We start from the raw sequence: 17,033 nt of genomic DNA on the forward strand, positions 1-17,033 counted from the left end.
CAATAGTCAATACTTGGTCGGGAATCCTTTTGCAGAAATGACTGCTTCAATGCGGCGTGGCATGGAGGCAATCAGCCTGTGGCACTGCTGAGGTGTTATGGAGGCCCAGGATGCTTCGATAGCAGCCTTAAGCTCATCCAGAGTGTTGGGTCTTGCGTCTCTCAACTTTCTCTTCACACTATTCCACAGATTTTCTATGGGGTTCAGGTCAGGAGAGCTGGCAGGCCAATTGAGCACAGTAATACCATGGTCAGTAAACCATTTACCAGTGGTTTTGGCACTGTGAGCAGGTGCCAGGTCGTGCTGAAAAATGAAATCTTCATCTCCATAAAGCTTTTCAGCAGATGGAAGCATGAAGTGCTCCAAAATCTCCTGATAGCTAGCTGCATTGACCCTGCCCTTGATAAAACACAGTGCACCAACACCAGCAGCTGACATGGCACCCCAGACCATCACTGACTGTGGGTACTTGACACTGGACTTCAGGCATTTTGGCATTTATTTCTCCCCAGTCTTCCTCCAGACTCTGGCACCTTGATTTCCGAATGACATGCAAAACTGAGCAACAGTCCAGTGCTGCTTCTCTGTAGCCCAGGTCAGGCGCTTCTGCCGCTGTTTCTGGTTCAAAAGTGGCTTGACCTGGGGAATGCGGCACCTGTAGCCCATTTCCTGCACATGCCTGTGCACGGTGGCTCTGGATGTTTCTACTCCAGACTCAGTCCACTGCTTCCGCAGGTCCCCCAAGGTCTGGAATCGGTCCTTCTCCACAATCTTCCTCAGGGTCCGGTCACCTCTTCTCGTTGTGCAGCGTTTTTTGCCACACTTTTTCCTTCCCACAGACTTCCCACTGAGGTGCCTTGATACAGCACTCTGGGAACAGCCTATTTGTACAGAAATTTCTTTCTGTCTTACCCTCTTGCTTGAGGGTGTCAATGATGGCCTTCTGGACAGCAGTCAGGTCGGCAGTCTTACCCATAATTTCGGTTTTGAGTAATGAAACAGGCTGGGAGTTTTTAAAAGCCTCAGGAATCTTTTGCAGGTGTTTAGAGTTAATTAGTTGATTCAGATGATTAGGTTAATAGCTCGTTTAGAGACCCTTTTCATGATATGCTAATTTTTTGAGACAGGAATTTTGGGTTTTCATGAGCTGTATGCCAAAATCATCAGTATTAAAACAATAAAAGACCTGAAATATTTCAGTTGGTGTGCAATGAATCTAAAATATATGAAAGTTTAATTTTTATCATTACATTATGGAAAATAATGAACTTTATCACAATATGCTAATTTTTTGAGAAGGACCTGTATATATATATTGTAAGACAGTATGAGTAATTATAAATAAATAGCTTATAATGCATGATCCTAGTGATGGTCAGTTGGTCTTATTACAGCTGCCAATATGGGATATTCTTTGCTCTACAGTCTCTATGAATACAAGAATATTAAGAGATGACAGTGCAAACTAACCATAGAAGATTATGCAACTTAATACGGGTGAGCTTAACAACGAATTCCACAACTAATGCATACTAGAGCTACTGTCTTGAAAGATATACATGAAAAAAAAAACCACTGAATATTCACCTCTGGCTCACCTTTCTCCAGCTTGAAAGAGCTCTCCATCCGAGCCGATCTTTCCTTTAATATCATCAGGTCGTGGAGGTCAACCACCAAATCCTTCAGAGAGCTTCTATCATTTAGCGGGAATGCCAGGTGGCCTTTTTAGCAGCATTATATCAGGAAGAAGTAGTTAAATAAGGAAAGGCGCAGGGCCCCCTGTTGCATGTACCTGCAGGGCTGTAGCAGCTGTGAAGCAGGCTTTTCATCTAAAAATGTCCCCTAATTAAGTTAAGTCCACCGAAGCCCTCCATGACATTCAGTTATTCTTATCCAGCTCGCTCCCTGAGGGCCGACTGACCTATTCAACAAGCGGGCCGCTGTGGGTCTGCGCTGGCCAGATGCCGAGACCTTGTCGGGTAATGCTGGGGGATTTTCCACTGTCACACAGAGTCAACACGAATCCAAGCAGTATTTCAGAATGAGGAAGGACACAATGGACAAATTAGACCAATCTCGTTATCAAGGACGGCTAGTGTGAAATCTCTTCAGCATCTCAAATGTTTCTCCGTGAATCAGATTTGACTCTTGAGAAAAAGACCTCTGTAATACCACATGTAGAGTTTCAATAGAGATATCAGCAATGTCTGAATATGCTCAATTTGCCAAGATACCAAAGTCTGCAGTCAAAAATCAGAAATCTCACCTAATTCTTAATTCTTCCAAGACCAAATATGAGCTATGCTAATTTATTTTATGGCACTATACTTTTACTGTGCACTACCTTTCAAAAGTATGAGGTCAGTGTGCTTATTTTTTAAAGGAATTAATACTTTTATTCAGAAAGGACAGATTAAATTGTTTTTAATTGGTCAAAAGTGACATGTATAATATCACAAAAGCATTCTATTTCAAAAAAATGCTTTTCTTTTAAACTTTCTATTCATCAGAGAATCCTGTAAAAAAAAATGATGTAAAAAGGTTTCCACAAAAATATTAAGCAGCATAACTGCTTTCATCAACACTGATAATAATAAGAAATGTTTCTTGAGCAGCAAATCAGCATATTAGAATGATTTCTGAAGGATCATGTTAAACTGAAGACTGGAGTAACGAAGCTGAAAACGAACCATTTTTAACAGCATTTTATGCAATGTTGTTAATTTATTAATATTGTTTATTGTTAATTCATGCTCACTCCCATTCCAATCCATTAACTAATGTTAATGTAGGCCTATACAACCTGTTAAAAAGTTATTAGTAGTATGCGTAGAAAATAATCATATTTATCATAAGGAGAAATATTTAAGACTAGTTGTAAATAAAAGATTATTGGAGAGCATTTCACAAGAGTTTATCTACTTCAAAATTTCAAGTTTCTTTGTAATTGTTTGTGAAATTCACATCAGAGACATTTCTGAGTGAACATTGTTTCTACGCTTTTGTACATTTTTTTATTATTTTTTTTAGTGTAGAAAGGGAATAGAGACTAGTGCTTAATAGTGATCAGACTACTTCAGTGTGTGACTCATCCTACACCTTTTGTGCTACGGACATTACACCTCACATTGAGCAATGTGCTATTACTTTTCTAAGCGATCAGACTTACAACACACTAGCGGCGTGGTGACAGTTTGAGTATTTGTCTGAGCGGTGAAGGTTTATCTAATGGTGTGACGCTGGTGTGTGTGTGTCTGTATGCATTAGTAGCAGTGTTTGGAGATCTCATGGAATGTGCTCTGATGTGCCAAATAACACACTATTCCACCCACCCGACAGCACACATCCTATGGGTGGGTTTCCCAGGTAACAACACTACTGCATGGTTATCAGATTTACGATATCGCAAACGAGTCCAAAAATACAAGTACACACACAGGATGAGAGCGCATGAGAAACAGAGGTAGCGAGCGCGAGAGGAGGAGGAGGAGGAGGAACGGAGGAGAACCCCACAGAGCATCTGGGCTCATGGCCCAAATCTCAACACAGGAGAGCACAAGCCCAATTGAACTTTCTAATCAGCATCTATGAGCTGCTTTTCAACTCTTATATTCAACAATATCACATACAGCTGTCACAATCAGTTCAGTTTAGTTGTGTTCATGGACTTTCAGTGTGTTTTCATATGTCACATGTTTCTTACTTGTCCGTCTCCTTGGTCACCGTAAATATTAGGACATAATCTAAGTGGTTTTCCCCGGTGGGAACAGCATACGTATTTCAGGAATATATTATACCCAATTATTAAAATAAAATCATTAAATACAAATATGTTATATGTATTTTATAAAAAATGATAATAAAAATACATATTTTTCAGATTAAAACACAAAACTCTCAAAATATTATTATGAATTCATTAATTAAGGCAAAATATGAGGTCAGTTTGCCCGGCAGGAACAGCGTACATATTTGAGCAATATCTTATACCTAAATAATTATTTAAAATAAAATCATAAAATAAAATAAATATTAAATACAAATAAATGACATGTATGGCATAAAAACTATGAATAAAAAATATCCAAAATTTAGACACAAAACTCTCAAAATATTAATATTATTGTTGAACATAATATAAATAAAATACAAAATATGATGTCTGCTAAGTGGTTTGCCCAGTGGGAACAGCATGTGTATTTCAAGAATATTTTACACCCAAAAATCTTACTAACTAGAATTCAACTTTACCTCAGTTCGTGTGGCGTCTACTTAATAATTTATTTTTTTATATAAAAATTGACTAAACTTTTGGCAGACTGTTCAAACAATGAGTCATAAAAGAGATCGCAGCTGATATCATGTCCAGTTCATTCATCATAGTGATGGAAATGGAAGGTCAATTCGAGTGCATTGCATTGTGGGGTATTTTATTCCTAGCAGTGTGCTCTGGTAGTGAAGTTAAGTGAAGTGAAGTGAAGTGAAGTAAAGTGAAGTGACGTGACGTGACGTGACGTGACGGAGACGTGAAGTAAAATAAATCCCCTGTGCACAGTATACATATATACTGTAGTGTAGAAGTATAATATTAGTAGCATGCAATCTTGAACAATCTTGTATCCTGCAGTTATCTCTCCTATATTAGACTCAGAAGTGTTATTATGCAAAGTTGAAAGGAAAGAGAAAATAATGATCAAAAGAAATGGGGTGCTGTATAAGCATTTCAATGTTTACTTTAATTTGGATTTGGATTGAATATCAAACACTAGATTCAGAATGACCATATACACATATACACTCATCCTGAGCTATTTACAGCCTTTGATCAGCGCGACACACTGGCTCATCCGATCCAGAACAAACAAAATGACCTCAGTAAAAACAGAAAACATCAGCCAAAATCAAATCAACTGATGACCTCTGGCTTTAATAGTCAACATGGAATCATAATTGAGCCTATTTATTTTCTAAATGCATGTTATTTATTGTGCATGACTCATTATTGCATGCTATTCCAAAGAAACAAAATGTTTGTCTGTGTAACTCTTCAACAAAATGCACAACTTTTCAGACTGATACCAAGGGTGCTGATACCGATAGTGGTGCTGACAGAAATTACGGTATATTTCAAGAGGAAAACTGACTGCAGACTCTGATAAGAGTCTATGTATTAAAAAAAATAATAATAATTAAACAAATATATTAAATATAATATATAATATTATTACTAAAATATTTTCAAATTAAAATCAACAAATAAAACAACCCAATATGCAGAATACTTTGCTTGTTGGGAACAGCATACATTAAATAAAAAAAAAAAAATACAAATGTACTACATGTTGTCACAGTCCTCGTCTGCACCTGTCTGTCCCTGTCTGCACTACACTTCCCAGAATCCTCCTTGTCTCCACACCTGAACTCACTCCCTCACTTACCAGCCTGTTCATCGTTATCATCATCTGTGTCACCTGTCTTCACCTTGTTATGTTTGATTTGTACTTGTATTTAGTTCCTTCAGTTTAGTCATTCTTTGTCAGTAGTTAGTCTTACTTATGTTGTGAGTTGTTCTGCCTGTTTGCCTTCTTGTACCTGTTTTTGAGTTTACACTTAGTAAATGTTTGCATTGGAGCTTTTGCCTCAGCCTCCTTCTTCAACCCGCACCACAACCGTGACACATGTATTAAATAAGTTATAAAACAAAACAGAAAACTCTCAAAATATTAATATTAAGTAATTAAGACAAAAAAACATTAACTTGAATTCAACCTAACTTCAGCGTCTACTTATAATCTTGGAAATAAATGTAATTATTTTTTGTTTATATATAAAAAAAACACCTAGGCTACTACAATCCAGGCTATTTCTAATAAAATAAAGACTTCTCATTCACACTTTAGAAGTAAAATGGTTTACAGACCTCATTTTGTACAGTTTAGCAGCGTGCATTGTCTTGTTTCATTTTGCTTACGGGGGTTGAATAAAGGATGAACCTGTGCTTGTGTGTGTCTGTGTGTGTGTAGTAGCAAGACACAAAGCAGGTGTATACACAGCTCTCCAAAAACGTCCACTCTCAAACAAAGCCGGTGACGGGCAGTTCCCAGGAAGGGGTAACGTGGCGTAAAATCTATGCACAGCCTTTCTTTGTTGCAATTCAGGCCTAATCCATCTGAGCTCCCCTGTAATAAAAGTTAGCGACTGGTTGTTGAGACCCGGAATGAGCAAGTGGGCCGTAGTTCGGCTGGGATAACACGGCTCCTGTAGCTATGGTTACTCAATGCTGCCCACCTCAATTAGAACTCGTTCCTTTTTGAAGCCTTTTGGGGGTGTGGATCTGCAAGCATGACGGGATGATAAGGACAGAGCAGGCTAAGAATTTTTTGTATGCATTAAATTTAGGTCTTGAATTAATCTAATTGAATTTGGGTGTAAAGCTGTTGAAGCATCAACGCCACTGAAAATCAGTTTTTAACCCTTTTAAGCCTGGCATAGGAAAGGATAGTCAGAAATATTTTTTTTTTTAAATGGAACAGTTTAAATCTCAGCTGAAAATCTAAAAACTAAAAATGATGTTTTGCATCATATTTGATAAATCAGGCTTTTAAAGCCCATACAGTATGATATAGTTATAGTGAGTATATAGTGCTCATACTCAAAGTTGAAAAAATTATCTCAGATTTATATAGAGGCCCAAACAGAGCAAAATCTGGCCAGATATTGTTATTTATATGGACAAAATATCAATAAGATTTTTACAACAGTATAACAGACTAAATACATAAAATGTTAGAGTATCTATATCTCTTAAGGCAAGCTCACACTACATGACTTTTGGCTGGATTTTGCTGTCACAGACACATTTCCAAGGTCTGCAACAAAACCCCAGGATCGCGTCCAAATTTATGCTTGTTGTGGTCACCGTACGTTAAGTATGAGCAGGTCAGTGACGTGATCTGAACCAGTCTCGAAAGGTCACATACGCTGTGATATTTTCAAGCCTGTTTGATATTATCGCCACGTGAACTTGTAGTGTGTGCAATGTAACCACAAGGTGGAACTAATCCAGCCAATCACAGTGCAGATGGTATAAACGGAAACATTTCGTAATCCCTTGAGTGAATTTTTCGCGTGAATTTTGTTTTCGCTGTTGGTCGGGACTGCCTCGTGACCAAATGTCTGGTAGTTTGTGCACCTCATCATCAGTACTGTGTTGTGTAGTATGCGTTGTTCTGTAGTGTAAGCACCACAACAATTCAGGTAGTCTTACAGTCCTGTAGTGTGAGCTTGCCTTGGGGGGGCAAAACATAATGTAAAAAAATTGTATAAACAGGCCAAAAAAACACTGACAAAAGAGATAAGAGTAGCTAAGAGAAGGTGGAAAGGCCTCAAAGACACCACCAGTTACAAGACATCATCATCTTTATATGCTGGGAATCAACAACTGGCTTGTTGTACATTATTCAGTTGTACTGAATGTGAGCTTGCTTATTTTGCTCAAGATAAGAATGTATTAAGTCCACATGTCATGCAAACTAGAAACTCTGCTTCTAACCACAGGTTGAGAGTTGTCGTTCCATTCCAAGAATGTCCGTTGGAACGATGGTTTTGGGAAACACCGGCTCGTTGAACTATGCTGATAACGACGGAACTTGCGAACATAGTTGGCTAACAATGCTTTTGGGAAACGCACCCCTGAATGAGTTCTTGTTGTTTTGAAAAAGGTTGTCTCGCACCCCATACCCACTCTGACCTTCACTCCACACAACCTTCAACACCTCCTGCTTACCCCCCACTCCTACTGCTCAACCTGCACTGAATCTGTGTAGAAGATGTATGTCTGTTCTTCCGGAAAAAGAAGATCAGGCAATGTCCCAGACAATGTCTCGCCCACCTGTCTGAAAGTCTGTGCAGACCAACTGTCACTCATCTTTACTCAGATCTTCAATGAATCTCTAGAGCTGTGTGAAGTCCCTTCCTGCTTTAAATGCTCCACCATCATCCTCATTCAAAGAAACCCAAGATCACAGGACTGAATGACTACAGACCTGTTCCTTTAATGTCTGTGGTCATGAAGTCATTTGAGAGACTGGTAATGGGCCACCTGAAGGACATCACTGGACCCTTGCTAAACCCTCTTCAGTTTTCTTATTGAGCAAACACAGGTCTGTGGATGACGCAGTCAACATGGGACTGCATTACATCCTGCACCATCTGGACTTATGCTATAGGATCCTGTTTGTGGACTTCAGTTTGGCCTCCTGTCCAAATTAACTCAGCTCTCTGTGCCCAGCCCACCTACATCAGTTAGTGGATCACCTTCCTGAAAGACAGGCAGTAGCTAGCAAGGCATCCAACCACCGCACGATCAACACTGGCGCTCCACAAGGATGTGTTAGTTATAGCAATGCACTCAATTAATTGCGGCTCTGACCACTGGGAGGCCAGAGTCTTCCAAAACTTCACCTTTTAAATCTTTAATTTAACTGTAAATTCACACGTAAATGTTGTAGTTTATGTTATTTGCATTTGATTATTTTCAAAATCAGGGAAAGTGTGTTGCAACGCACTACTCAAACTAAACTACACGCCTAAAACTAAAATGATATCCACCAATTACACAGAAAATCATTTTCTCATTGTTCCCTGCAGTCTCCACTTCTCCACAGAAAATGTGTCCTTCTGATTGTCCTCACACATAAAATGTCAGTGAATGATGCAGTGGGGCAGGAGCGAGACGTTCTCTGACCTCATTTGATTTAGCAGGTAATTGCTTTTGCTGAGTTGAATATTTCTTCCTGCATTCTAGGGTCCCTTTGTTCGATTTGTTTGCAACAACTTAATTTAGACCAGTGTTTCATGCAAAGTCCTAACTGAGACACATAAAGCACAAAGGGAGGACAATATCTGATCTCTCCAGCATGTTAAGAATGTCTTAAAGAAGCCTCTGTTTGAGTTAAACCTTGTTGAACCTCTGCTTCACAACCCAAGAGACGGCCCTGGCATCATCTATCCTTTTGTTATCTGTTCCTGCTTCTCAAACTCTCTTGTTCCAGTGGAATTCCTCACAGAGCAATAAATTCTTAGCGGCTCAATCTTCTCCCTACGGTCAGCGCTGACGTCCTGCAAAGTAAACGCAACCGCTGCCCAAATTCAACGTAATACCGAAGCCGCAGTGATGGTGAAGGGGGCGCTGCCGTAATGTATTAATGTTAACCCGCGACCAAAGTAGGCCGTGTCAGAGAACGTGAAAAAGGGCCGCAAAATTAGGCGATTGCTAAATCGGCGTGCTCTCAGAAGACAGGCAAACGAGATCCAGATGGTTGTTCTGTTCCAGGGGCCACACCTGTTGTCCGGGGGGGGGGGGGGGGGACACAAACATAACGCAGTTCGCATATGTGTTCAAACGTGGTCACTGTGTTAAAAATATGACCTTGAGTGCACTTGAATGCTGGGAATTGACACAACAGGTGTGCAGCCTGTGCAGGTCCCTTAAGTAGTTGAAACAAGCTGATCTGAGAACAGCAACAGCCCCCCCACATAGCAGGAACAGCCAAACACACACACAAGTTGAAGCCTTAATGACAAAAACAGCTAAATATTTGAGATGAAAACCCCCACATGAGCTAAATCAATTTAACTGTAAAAATGTAACTGTAAATAGCTCTGTTCCAACTTCCAAAACCTAGTGAGCTCCCTACTTAGACAGCATTTTAAGGCATCATGTGTATGCTAACACCCAAGTTGGCTAAGTAAAATACATTTCTATCCTTTTTATCCAATGTAATCAAAATTGACAGTTCTTGTTTTTTTATGAAATATTGCAGTTTTTATTAAAAATGATTTATCCGTGCACATCCTTATTATTTTTAATTCATGTGCCCTAGAAATCTTTAATCAAAATAACTTGCCCTCTCTCTTGCAGTGACATCTCTTCTCTTCTCTGATGACGTGTTTACTGACACGAGGGCGGGACAATCTGTACTCACATAAGATCGACCAATAGCAAACCACAATGATCCAAACATCCAATCAATTCCCCAAGACAAAATCAAGTCCTTGTCCTACCTTTTTTCTTGTTCAAGAAGCCGTTTCACTTGGAAATACGTCACAATCGGCAAGGACATCCGTTTCATGCCAACTTTAATGCAATGCAACATATTAATATTTTTCAAAGCAAAGCACACACAATCCAACTTGCCCTCCCTGCCCATAAGTCAGAACCTCAAAAAGGCCCATTCTTTGAGGCAAAAACATGCAACCTACAATAACATCCAATCATTTTGGCCCAGGTTAAATTGCAGAAGTTTTCCAGATTTGATTAATAATAGTGGAGAGAGAGGCTGATAGGATACACACACTTTCCCTGAATATCATTGATGGCAGCTGTAATGCAGGGCCTTCACGGTTGACTAATCTACATGAAGTTACACAATTATGTCTCCTAATAGTTAATACTAACATCATGTGGTCTGCATACTGTGACTCTGTGCTTTTCTCAGAGAAATAACAGCATCCAGCCGCACTACAAGAATAGTTCACCCAAAAATGAATGTCATCATTTACGTACCCTCATGTTGTTTCAAACCCATATGCTGTTATATGGAACACACTTCACATAGCTATTTTTCCATATATCAACAGTTTGTAGTTACCATACCAAGCTCCAGAATGACCATAACAACACCAAAAAGTAAAGAAAAAAATTCAAAGGACTCATGATATGACTCATTTGGATGAAATGGCTGTGAACAACTATTAATAAAGTAGTTTAGATATGGTGAATGGAACAATAAAAAGATAAATCTGGGTTCTAGTAACATTAGCTGCTATTATTGTTGTGCTGGGGGCAGTTGAGGTTGAAATATTTCAATTAAATATGGCAAAGAAAACGTTTGACTTCAGAAATGGATACAAATATTTTACCGCTCCATTCCAACCCAAAACGAGACATGCCTGGCATGTTTCCTCTACCAATACCAACATGTTTAATTTCCTTTCCATCTTGATTATAGTCTTATCAACAACTTGACACATCAAGGTCTGAGGATAATTTTATGCGGTGTGACCATGAAAACGATTTGGCAACAATGAATGAAACGTCATTCAAGAAAAAACATTTCATTTCAGACAGGAGGTTTTGTTGTCATGTTGAACTTTGTGAGTGTATTTGAGGACACATTTTTGCCTCAGTCAAAAAAGACAAAATAGGTCAAACCTGATTTTTGAATCTGATTCTGAGATTTTAAAGCTTTGCCAAAGGAAAAGATTATCAGTGAATAAGGTCTCACAGTAAGCTCATATTCAAAAGATTTGAAATATAGCACACGTTTAGAATCATTTTGGGATCTTGATAAATGTGGTCACTATTGTTGTTGTGAGAGCTGCATGAAGACTCAACAAAATGTCTCCTTTTGAGTTTCACAGAAGAATATGTGTTTGGAACAATACAAGAGAGAGCAAATAATGAAGCCAAAACCTTTTTGGGTGAAGTACACACATTAGTGTTCAAAAGTTTGGGGTCGGTCAAATTTAAAGAAAAAAAATTAATGTTTTTTAAAGATGTTATGCTTACCCAGGCTGCATTTATATGATTTAAATGACAGAAAAAGTTATAATATTTACATTTTAATATATTTTAAAATGTATTTTAATCCTGTGATGGCAAAGCTGAATTTTCAGCATCCTTACTCCAGTCTTCAGTGTCACATGATCCTTCAGAAATCATTCTAATATGATAATTTGCAGCTCAAGAAACATTTCTTATTATTATCAATGTTGAAAACAGCTGTTATGCTTAATATTTTTGAGGAAACTTTTATTCAGGATTTTTTTTATGAATGGAAAGTTCAAAAGAACAGCATTTACTTGGAACAGAAATCTTTTTGCTACATTCTAAATGTCTTTACTGTCACTTTTGATCAATTTAATCCATCCCTGCTGAATAAAAGTATCAAACTCTTTCAACAAAAAAACAACAACCTACACTGACCCCAAACTTGTTCTTGTCAATGTTTCTGGCATCAACGCCCTTGTTTTCCACAGCACTAAATCCTTTGATAACAAAACATCTGCAGCTAATATCTGCCTACCAACACTGAACTAGAAAGCTTGCATCGCTATCTAATTTCAAATGTCAAGCATTAACTTAGAACTGAGCCACATCTTGTCAGGCGTTCTTGAGGATTAAGCAAATGGGACTTTACACAACCCTCGACTGAAAGTGCTCAGGGTAAAACACTGGATGTCCCATATAACTAAGAGAGTCTTGATTAGCATCCCAACCTTGGCAATACCAACATCCTCTTTGGCACACGGACCTGAAAGTCAAAGGAGGCATTCAGAGAAGCGAATTTATTGAAAATTTAATCCACATTAAAAATAGATCAAGGGTGTCATTGCATAAAAAGGCGTTATGAGCATTAGCAGGCAGTGGGGTGATGAAATGTGTTTTTTAGCAGTTGGAAAGAATGCAGGCGTTAATTAGAGACAATTAGGAGCAGCTATGCATGAACGTTCACACAGATTAGATAGATAGATAGATAGATAGATAGAAGATAGATAGATAGATAGATAGATAGATAGATAGATAGATAGATAGATAGATAGATAGATAGATAGATAGATAGATAGATAGATAGATAGATAGATAGATAGATAGATAGATAGATAGATAGATAGATAGATAGATAGATAGATAGATATTAGAATGGAAGCTTAAATGAGTCTATATGACGGTGGATGGATGGATGGACAAACGGACGGACAGACAGACAGATATAGATAGATATTAGAATGGAAGCTTAAATTAGTCTATATGGCTTATGAATATTAGATACATAGATTGATAGACAGACAGAAGACGTTTGAAGGTTTCGGATGGATGGATGGATGGATGGATGGATGGATGGATGGATGGATGGACGAATGGATGGATGGATGGACGGACGGATGGATGGATGGATGGATGGACGGATGGATGGACGGATGGATGGATGGACGGATGGATGGACAGATGGATGGATGGATGGATGGATGGATGGATGGATGGATGGATGGATGGATGGATGAATGGATGGATGGACAGATGGATGGATGGATGAACAATGCTTGATTCCAACTGTGCTAAAACACACAATATAAAAACAGCTATGATGCAAAACACCTGTTTACCAGCTATTTTGTATATCACTACGCAGACACATTCAGTATAGACCAGGGCCCCTCACACTTTATGGCTAAAATGCAACACCCTCCTGCTTTGTTCATTATTGTTCACTTCAGTGATAGTTAGTATTTAAGTTCTGAGTTCTTTTAAGCCATGCTGAGCCTGACTCTCTCAATTAAAATCTCCATTCCAGCACATCGGCGTGCCACAGACGGGGGCCACTCTTACAAAAAAAACCTGTCAAACACCACAAAGATGAAACCTGGCACTGGCTTTCCCAAGGTGAACACCTTCTCAAACCCAGACGGTCAAATCTCCCCGACCGTTGCACGCCCCTTGACCCAAATTAATCAACACACTCCAAACCCATCCATTAAAAATCCACCTTCTGCCTGCACAGTGTCACGTCTTTTCAAATGAGAACTTATTTTAGAGAGAACTGGACTGGCTGTAAGTGGAAACACTGGCACTAGCGTGCTGCAATGAGCCAAAAAAACTCCAGCTGGCTAAACTCAAAGTCTCAAGCAGGTAGCGCAACACACAAAAACCATTAGATATGCTTTACGGGGCTCTCTGAGGAAAGCTGCTTTATACGGTTTCGGCTGGCCGGGGAGAAGCCCAAAGGGAACATGTGCATTATCTATTAGTTTAAGCCCCGTGTCTGTAGGGGAAAGCCCTCCATCTGTGGCTAACCTCAGCAGGCACAGGCCTGGATGGTATCCACCTTCTTTCTGGCTTATGGAGAGAGAGAAACAGCATGCAAGCAGCGGCACTGGGGACGCTGGCATTTTCTTTTGATGCCTTTACCTTGCAGACGGCACAACTGGGAAGATTTTACAATCTTTTGACATATTCTAAATATGAAACGTCAGTCAGTATAGTTTTTCTCCCCATACTGGACAGAAATGGGACGCTTTTTTTCGGCAAGGGCATTTTCTGTGTCTGCATAAGAATGGAAACTGTGTTGAAATCATTGGGAACTGTACTGTACAGAGATGTAGTCAAAAGTAAATATATTATACACTGTATATTGTCTACTGTGTTGTTGTTATTATTAACTACAACAAAAACTGTTGAAAATATTTTTTGAAAATAAAATAAAATTTAATATTAACTGAAAAAATAAAAATTAGAAATGTTTCCTTGGCAACTAACTAACTAAAAAATAAATAGTTGAATTGCTCAAATTAAAACTAAAACTAAAATTAAAATAAATTAAAATAAAAGCTAAATGAAAATATTTTAAAAGTATTTTTAAAATAAAAATGACCACTAATATTTTTTTATTATTAAATTACATTGAAAATATGCAAATTTAATTTCAAAATATGAATAAATACTATAATAGAATATAAACAATACTAAAATAACAGAAAATAACAGTGTGAAACTGGAATTTTTTTAGAAAAATTTCACAATGCACAATACTGTGTAACAACAAAAAATAAAAGTCCACACAAATTTGTTTAATTGAGCGAAAGAAGTCTAATTATCTTCTTAGAAGTCAAAAAAGGTTGTATTTTCAATCAAATTTTGTGAATTTAAATAAAAATTTCTCAAATGTATTCAAAATTTCAAAAAATTATCAAAACATTATCAAAATACATGCCTAATCAAATAATAAATCACAAAACAGATTACTGCTATCAAAAACGAATTAAAAAAAAACGTGTTAACTACAAAAAAAAGACAAATAGGAAAAACAAGAAAGTAAAATACATTTTAATGACATTTTCACAAATGGCTGCAAATTAATTTTACTACTTCTGATTCAAGGTATATTCTAAAACGTGAAACAATCCACCTCCAATGTAACAAACTTTTTAAAATGATTCTATTGAATTAACTTTAGCCACCTTGAAATACTATTAACTAAAATAAAAAAATAAACTGAAACTAGAAAACAATGGTAAATTTATCAATTAGAAATTGAAAAAATGCTGAGGCAAGAGTAAGAGTAGAATTATATTGCAAACAGGGCCACTGAGTATGTTTTTGTGCACACACACAGAGACAGACACACACACAGAGACACACACACACACACACATACACCTATCAGCATTGATATACAACAGCAGTGCATTAGTATGAGCCCATACGAGCAGAAATGCTTGGAAGTCTGTCATAACAACAGGAAGCAGCATGTGTTTGCATGGTTGCTGTGCCACCACCACATTCCAGTTTTAAATCACCATAATAAAAGCCATCCTGGACATGCATGCCAACACGTCACAGATATAACAACTGGCCTGGAAACAGACATCAGTGCTGAACTAAAGTGAACCAAGGTTTCCATAACAGGCCCCAAAACAGTTCAGTGGCACAGAGTGTGTCTGGGTTAATGGCTCCCAGGGCAGGCGTTCAAAAGAAAACAGTCAGGCAGAGCTTTATAATGCCTATAAACTTTGGGCTTACCTGGACTTTCCTGTTACAGAGGGTTTACCGAGACGGCCTGGCCTAAATTCCCCTTAAGCCGAGGGGCTGATCTGAAAGTCCTAACTGATTGTACCGCTAACACAGAGCAAGTCACGGAAGGTTATATTATTTTTGTGAATTATGATCATTCAAAATTTGACAAATCAGTATCTACATCATTGACAGGTCTTGTGCCTTCATTAAAGGTGCGCTCCAGGTTCTGATTTGATGTATATGTGTTAATCCATGGTCATAATAATTGCATTGAGTCGGTCTTATATCGTTCGTTTTCTTTCCCACGTGCTGCTACATCGTAAAAACTCCTGAGGTAAATAAAGTAAAATAAAAAAGGACAGAGCCTCAGCTGCTTCTCAACACTTTTACTTTGTCATACCTATTCATACAACAAATATGCGAATGTAACATTCATCGCCATAACCGTGCATATACAACATTTTTGAATACTCAAACACATACAGTAGTAGCCAAAAGTGATGTCCGGCCTAGGAACATAGACACCCTTTATTCTAATTATTAAAAATGTGTTAAAGTGACACCTGCCAAATTGTGTCATACAAAGAAATTATGAACACATGCAAAAACAATAGAGAACCAACAAAATATTAATAACTGATTATCTTGTAATCAAGGTACTTTTTCCAGTGAGTTTTTGTTTTTCTATGATTTTTTGCAAAGTAAAATAAAAACCTGTAGCTTTTCTTGCCATATAATTTTGTCAGATAAATCCCTTAACCTACCCTGGTTAAAACCAGACCATTCTCAGTTGTAACTGAGTTATGGTCTGGCAAAGCGTCATAGACAAATCATTTCCAGAGGGGCGTCACTAACGGACGTCGCGGATAGACCTAAAACCAATCAGAGCGATGAAGGAGATGACGTATGCAGAGCGGCGGAGAAACATCTCCGAGTGTTGTTCTTTGCTCGGTTTTTAACAAAAAGGAAACGTTCAAATCGCTTAAAACAGACGCGAAGCTGATTCGAACGAGCGATGTTCGACCGGCGGCATCCATCTTTGTAATGTAGGCTACAAAATCTGCTTCAAAATCCCAGCGCTGTCGTCATCGTGTAAAGCCCGCCCCAACGTTTCTGATTGGTGCCTCGATTTCAGTGCAGTTTAATCACCACAATATGAAGTGGCAAGTATGACTTTAATTAGAAATCATATCAATTAAATAGACACAATCCAGATGAATATTCACAGGGAATGCGTGTGTAATTCTGTGATTCTGACCTGGTCATCATAGCGATAGGTGAGATACTGCTCTCCTGTTGTGTCTTCCAGAAAGCTTCCTTGTGGAGAAAGTGCAAATTCAGGAAGGAAGTAAGCACTCTGCGTCTGGCTCGCTAACCCCTGTAAAACAAGACCACAACATCCACATTAAACCTCATCGAAAAGTACTGTGGAGTCGTGTGGACATTATCATTTAGG

At 38.3% G+C, this 17,033-nt stretch overlaps 1 protein-coding gene across 1 annotated transcript in view; it reads right to left on the bottom strand.

The window, feature by feature from the left end:
• Window positions 1–17,033, bottom strand: part of adamtsl3 (ADAMTS-like 3) — a 180,353-nt gene that overhangs the window by 134,831 nt on the left and 28,489 nt on the right. Inside the window, exon 3 of the mRNA XM_056259125.1 lies at window positions 16,836–16,955. Within this exon, the coding sequence (XP_056115100.1) occupies window positions 16,836–16,955 (120 nt within the window). The remainder of the gene's footprint in view (window positions 1–16,835; window positions 16,956–17,033) is intronic.

The sequence above is a fragment of the Rhinichthys klamathensis genome, unplaced genomic scaffold (assembly GCF_029890125.1).
Source record: "Rhinichthys klamathensis goyatoka isolate OS25496 unplaced genomic scaffold, OSU_Roscu_1.1 h1tg000165l_1, whole genome shotgun sequence".
In the NCBI taxonomy this organism is placed as follows: Eukaryota; Metazoa; Chordata; class Actinopteri; order Cypriniformes; family Leuciscidae; genus Rhinichthys; species Rhinichthys klamathensis.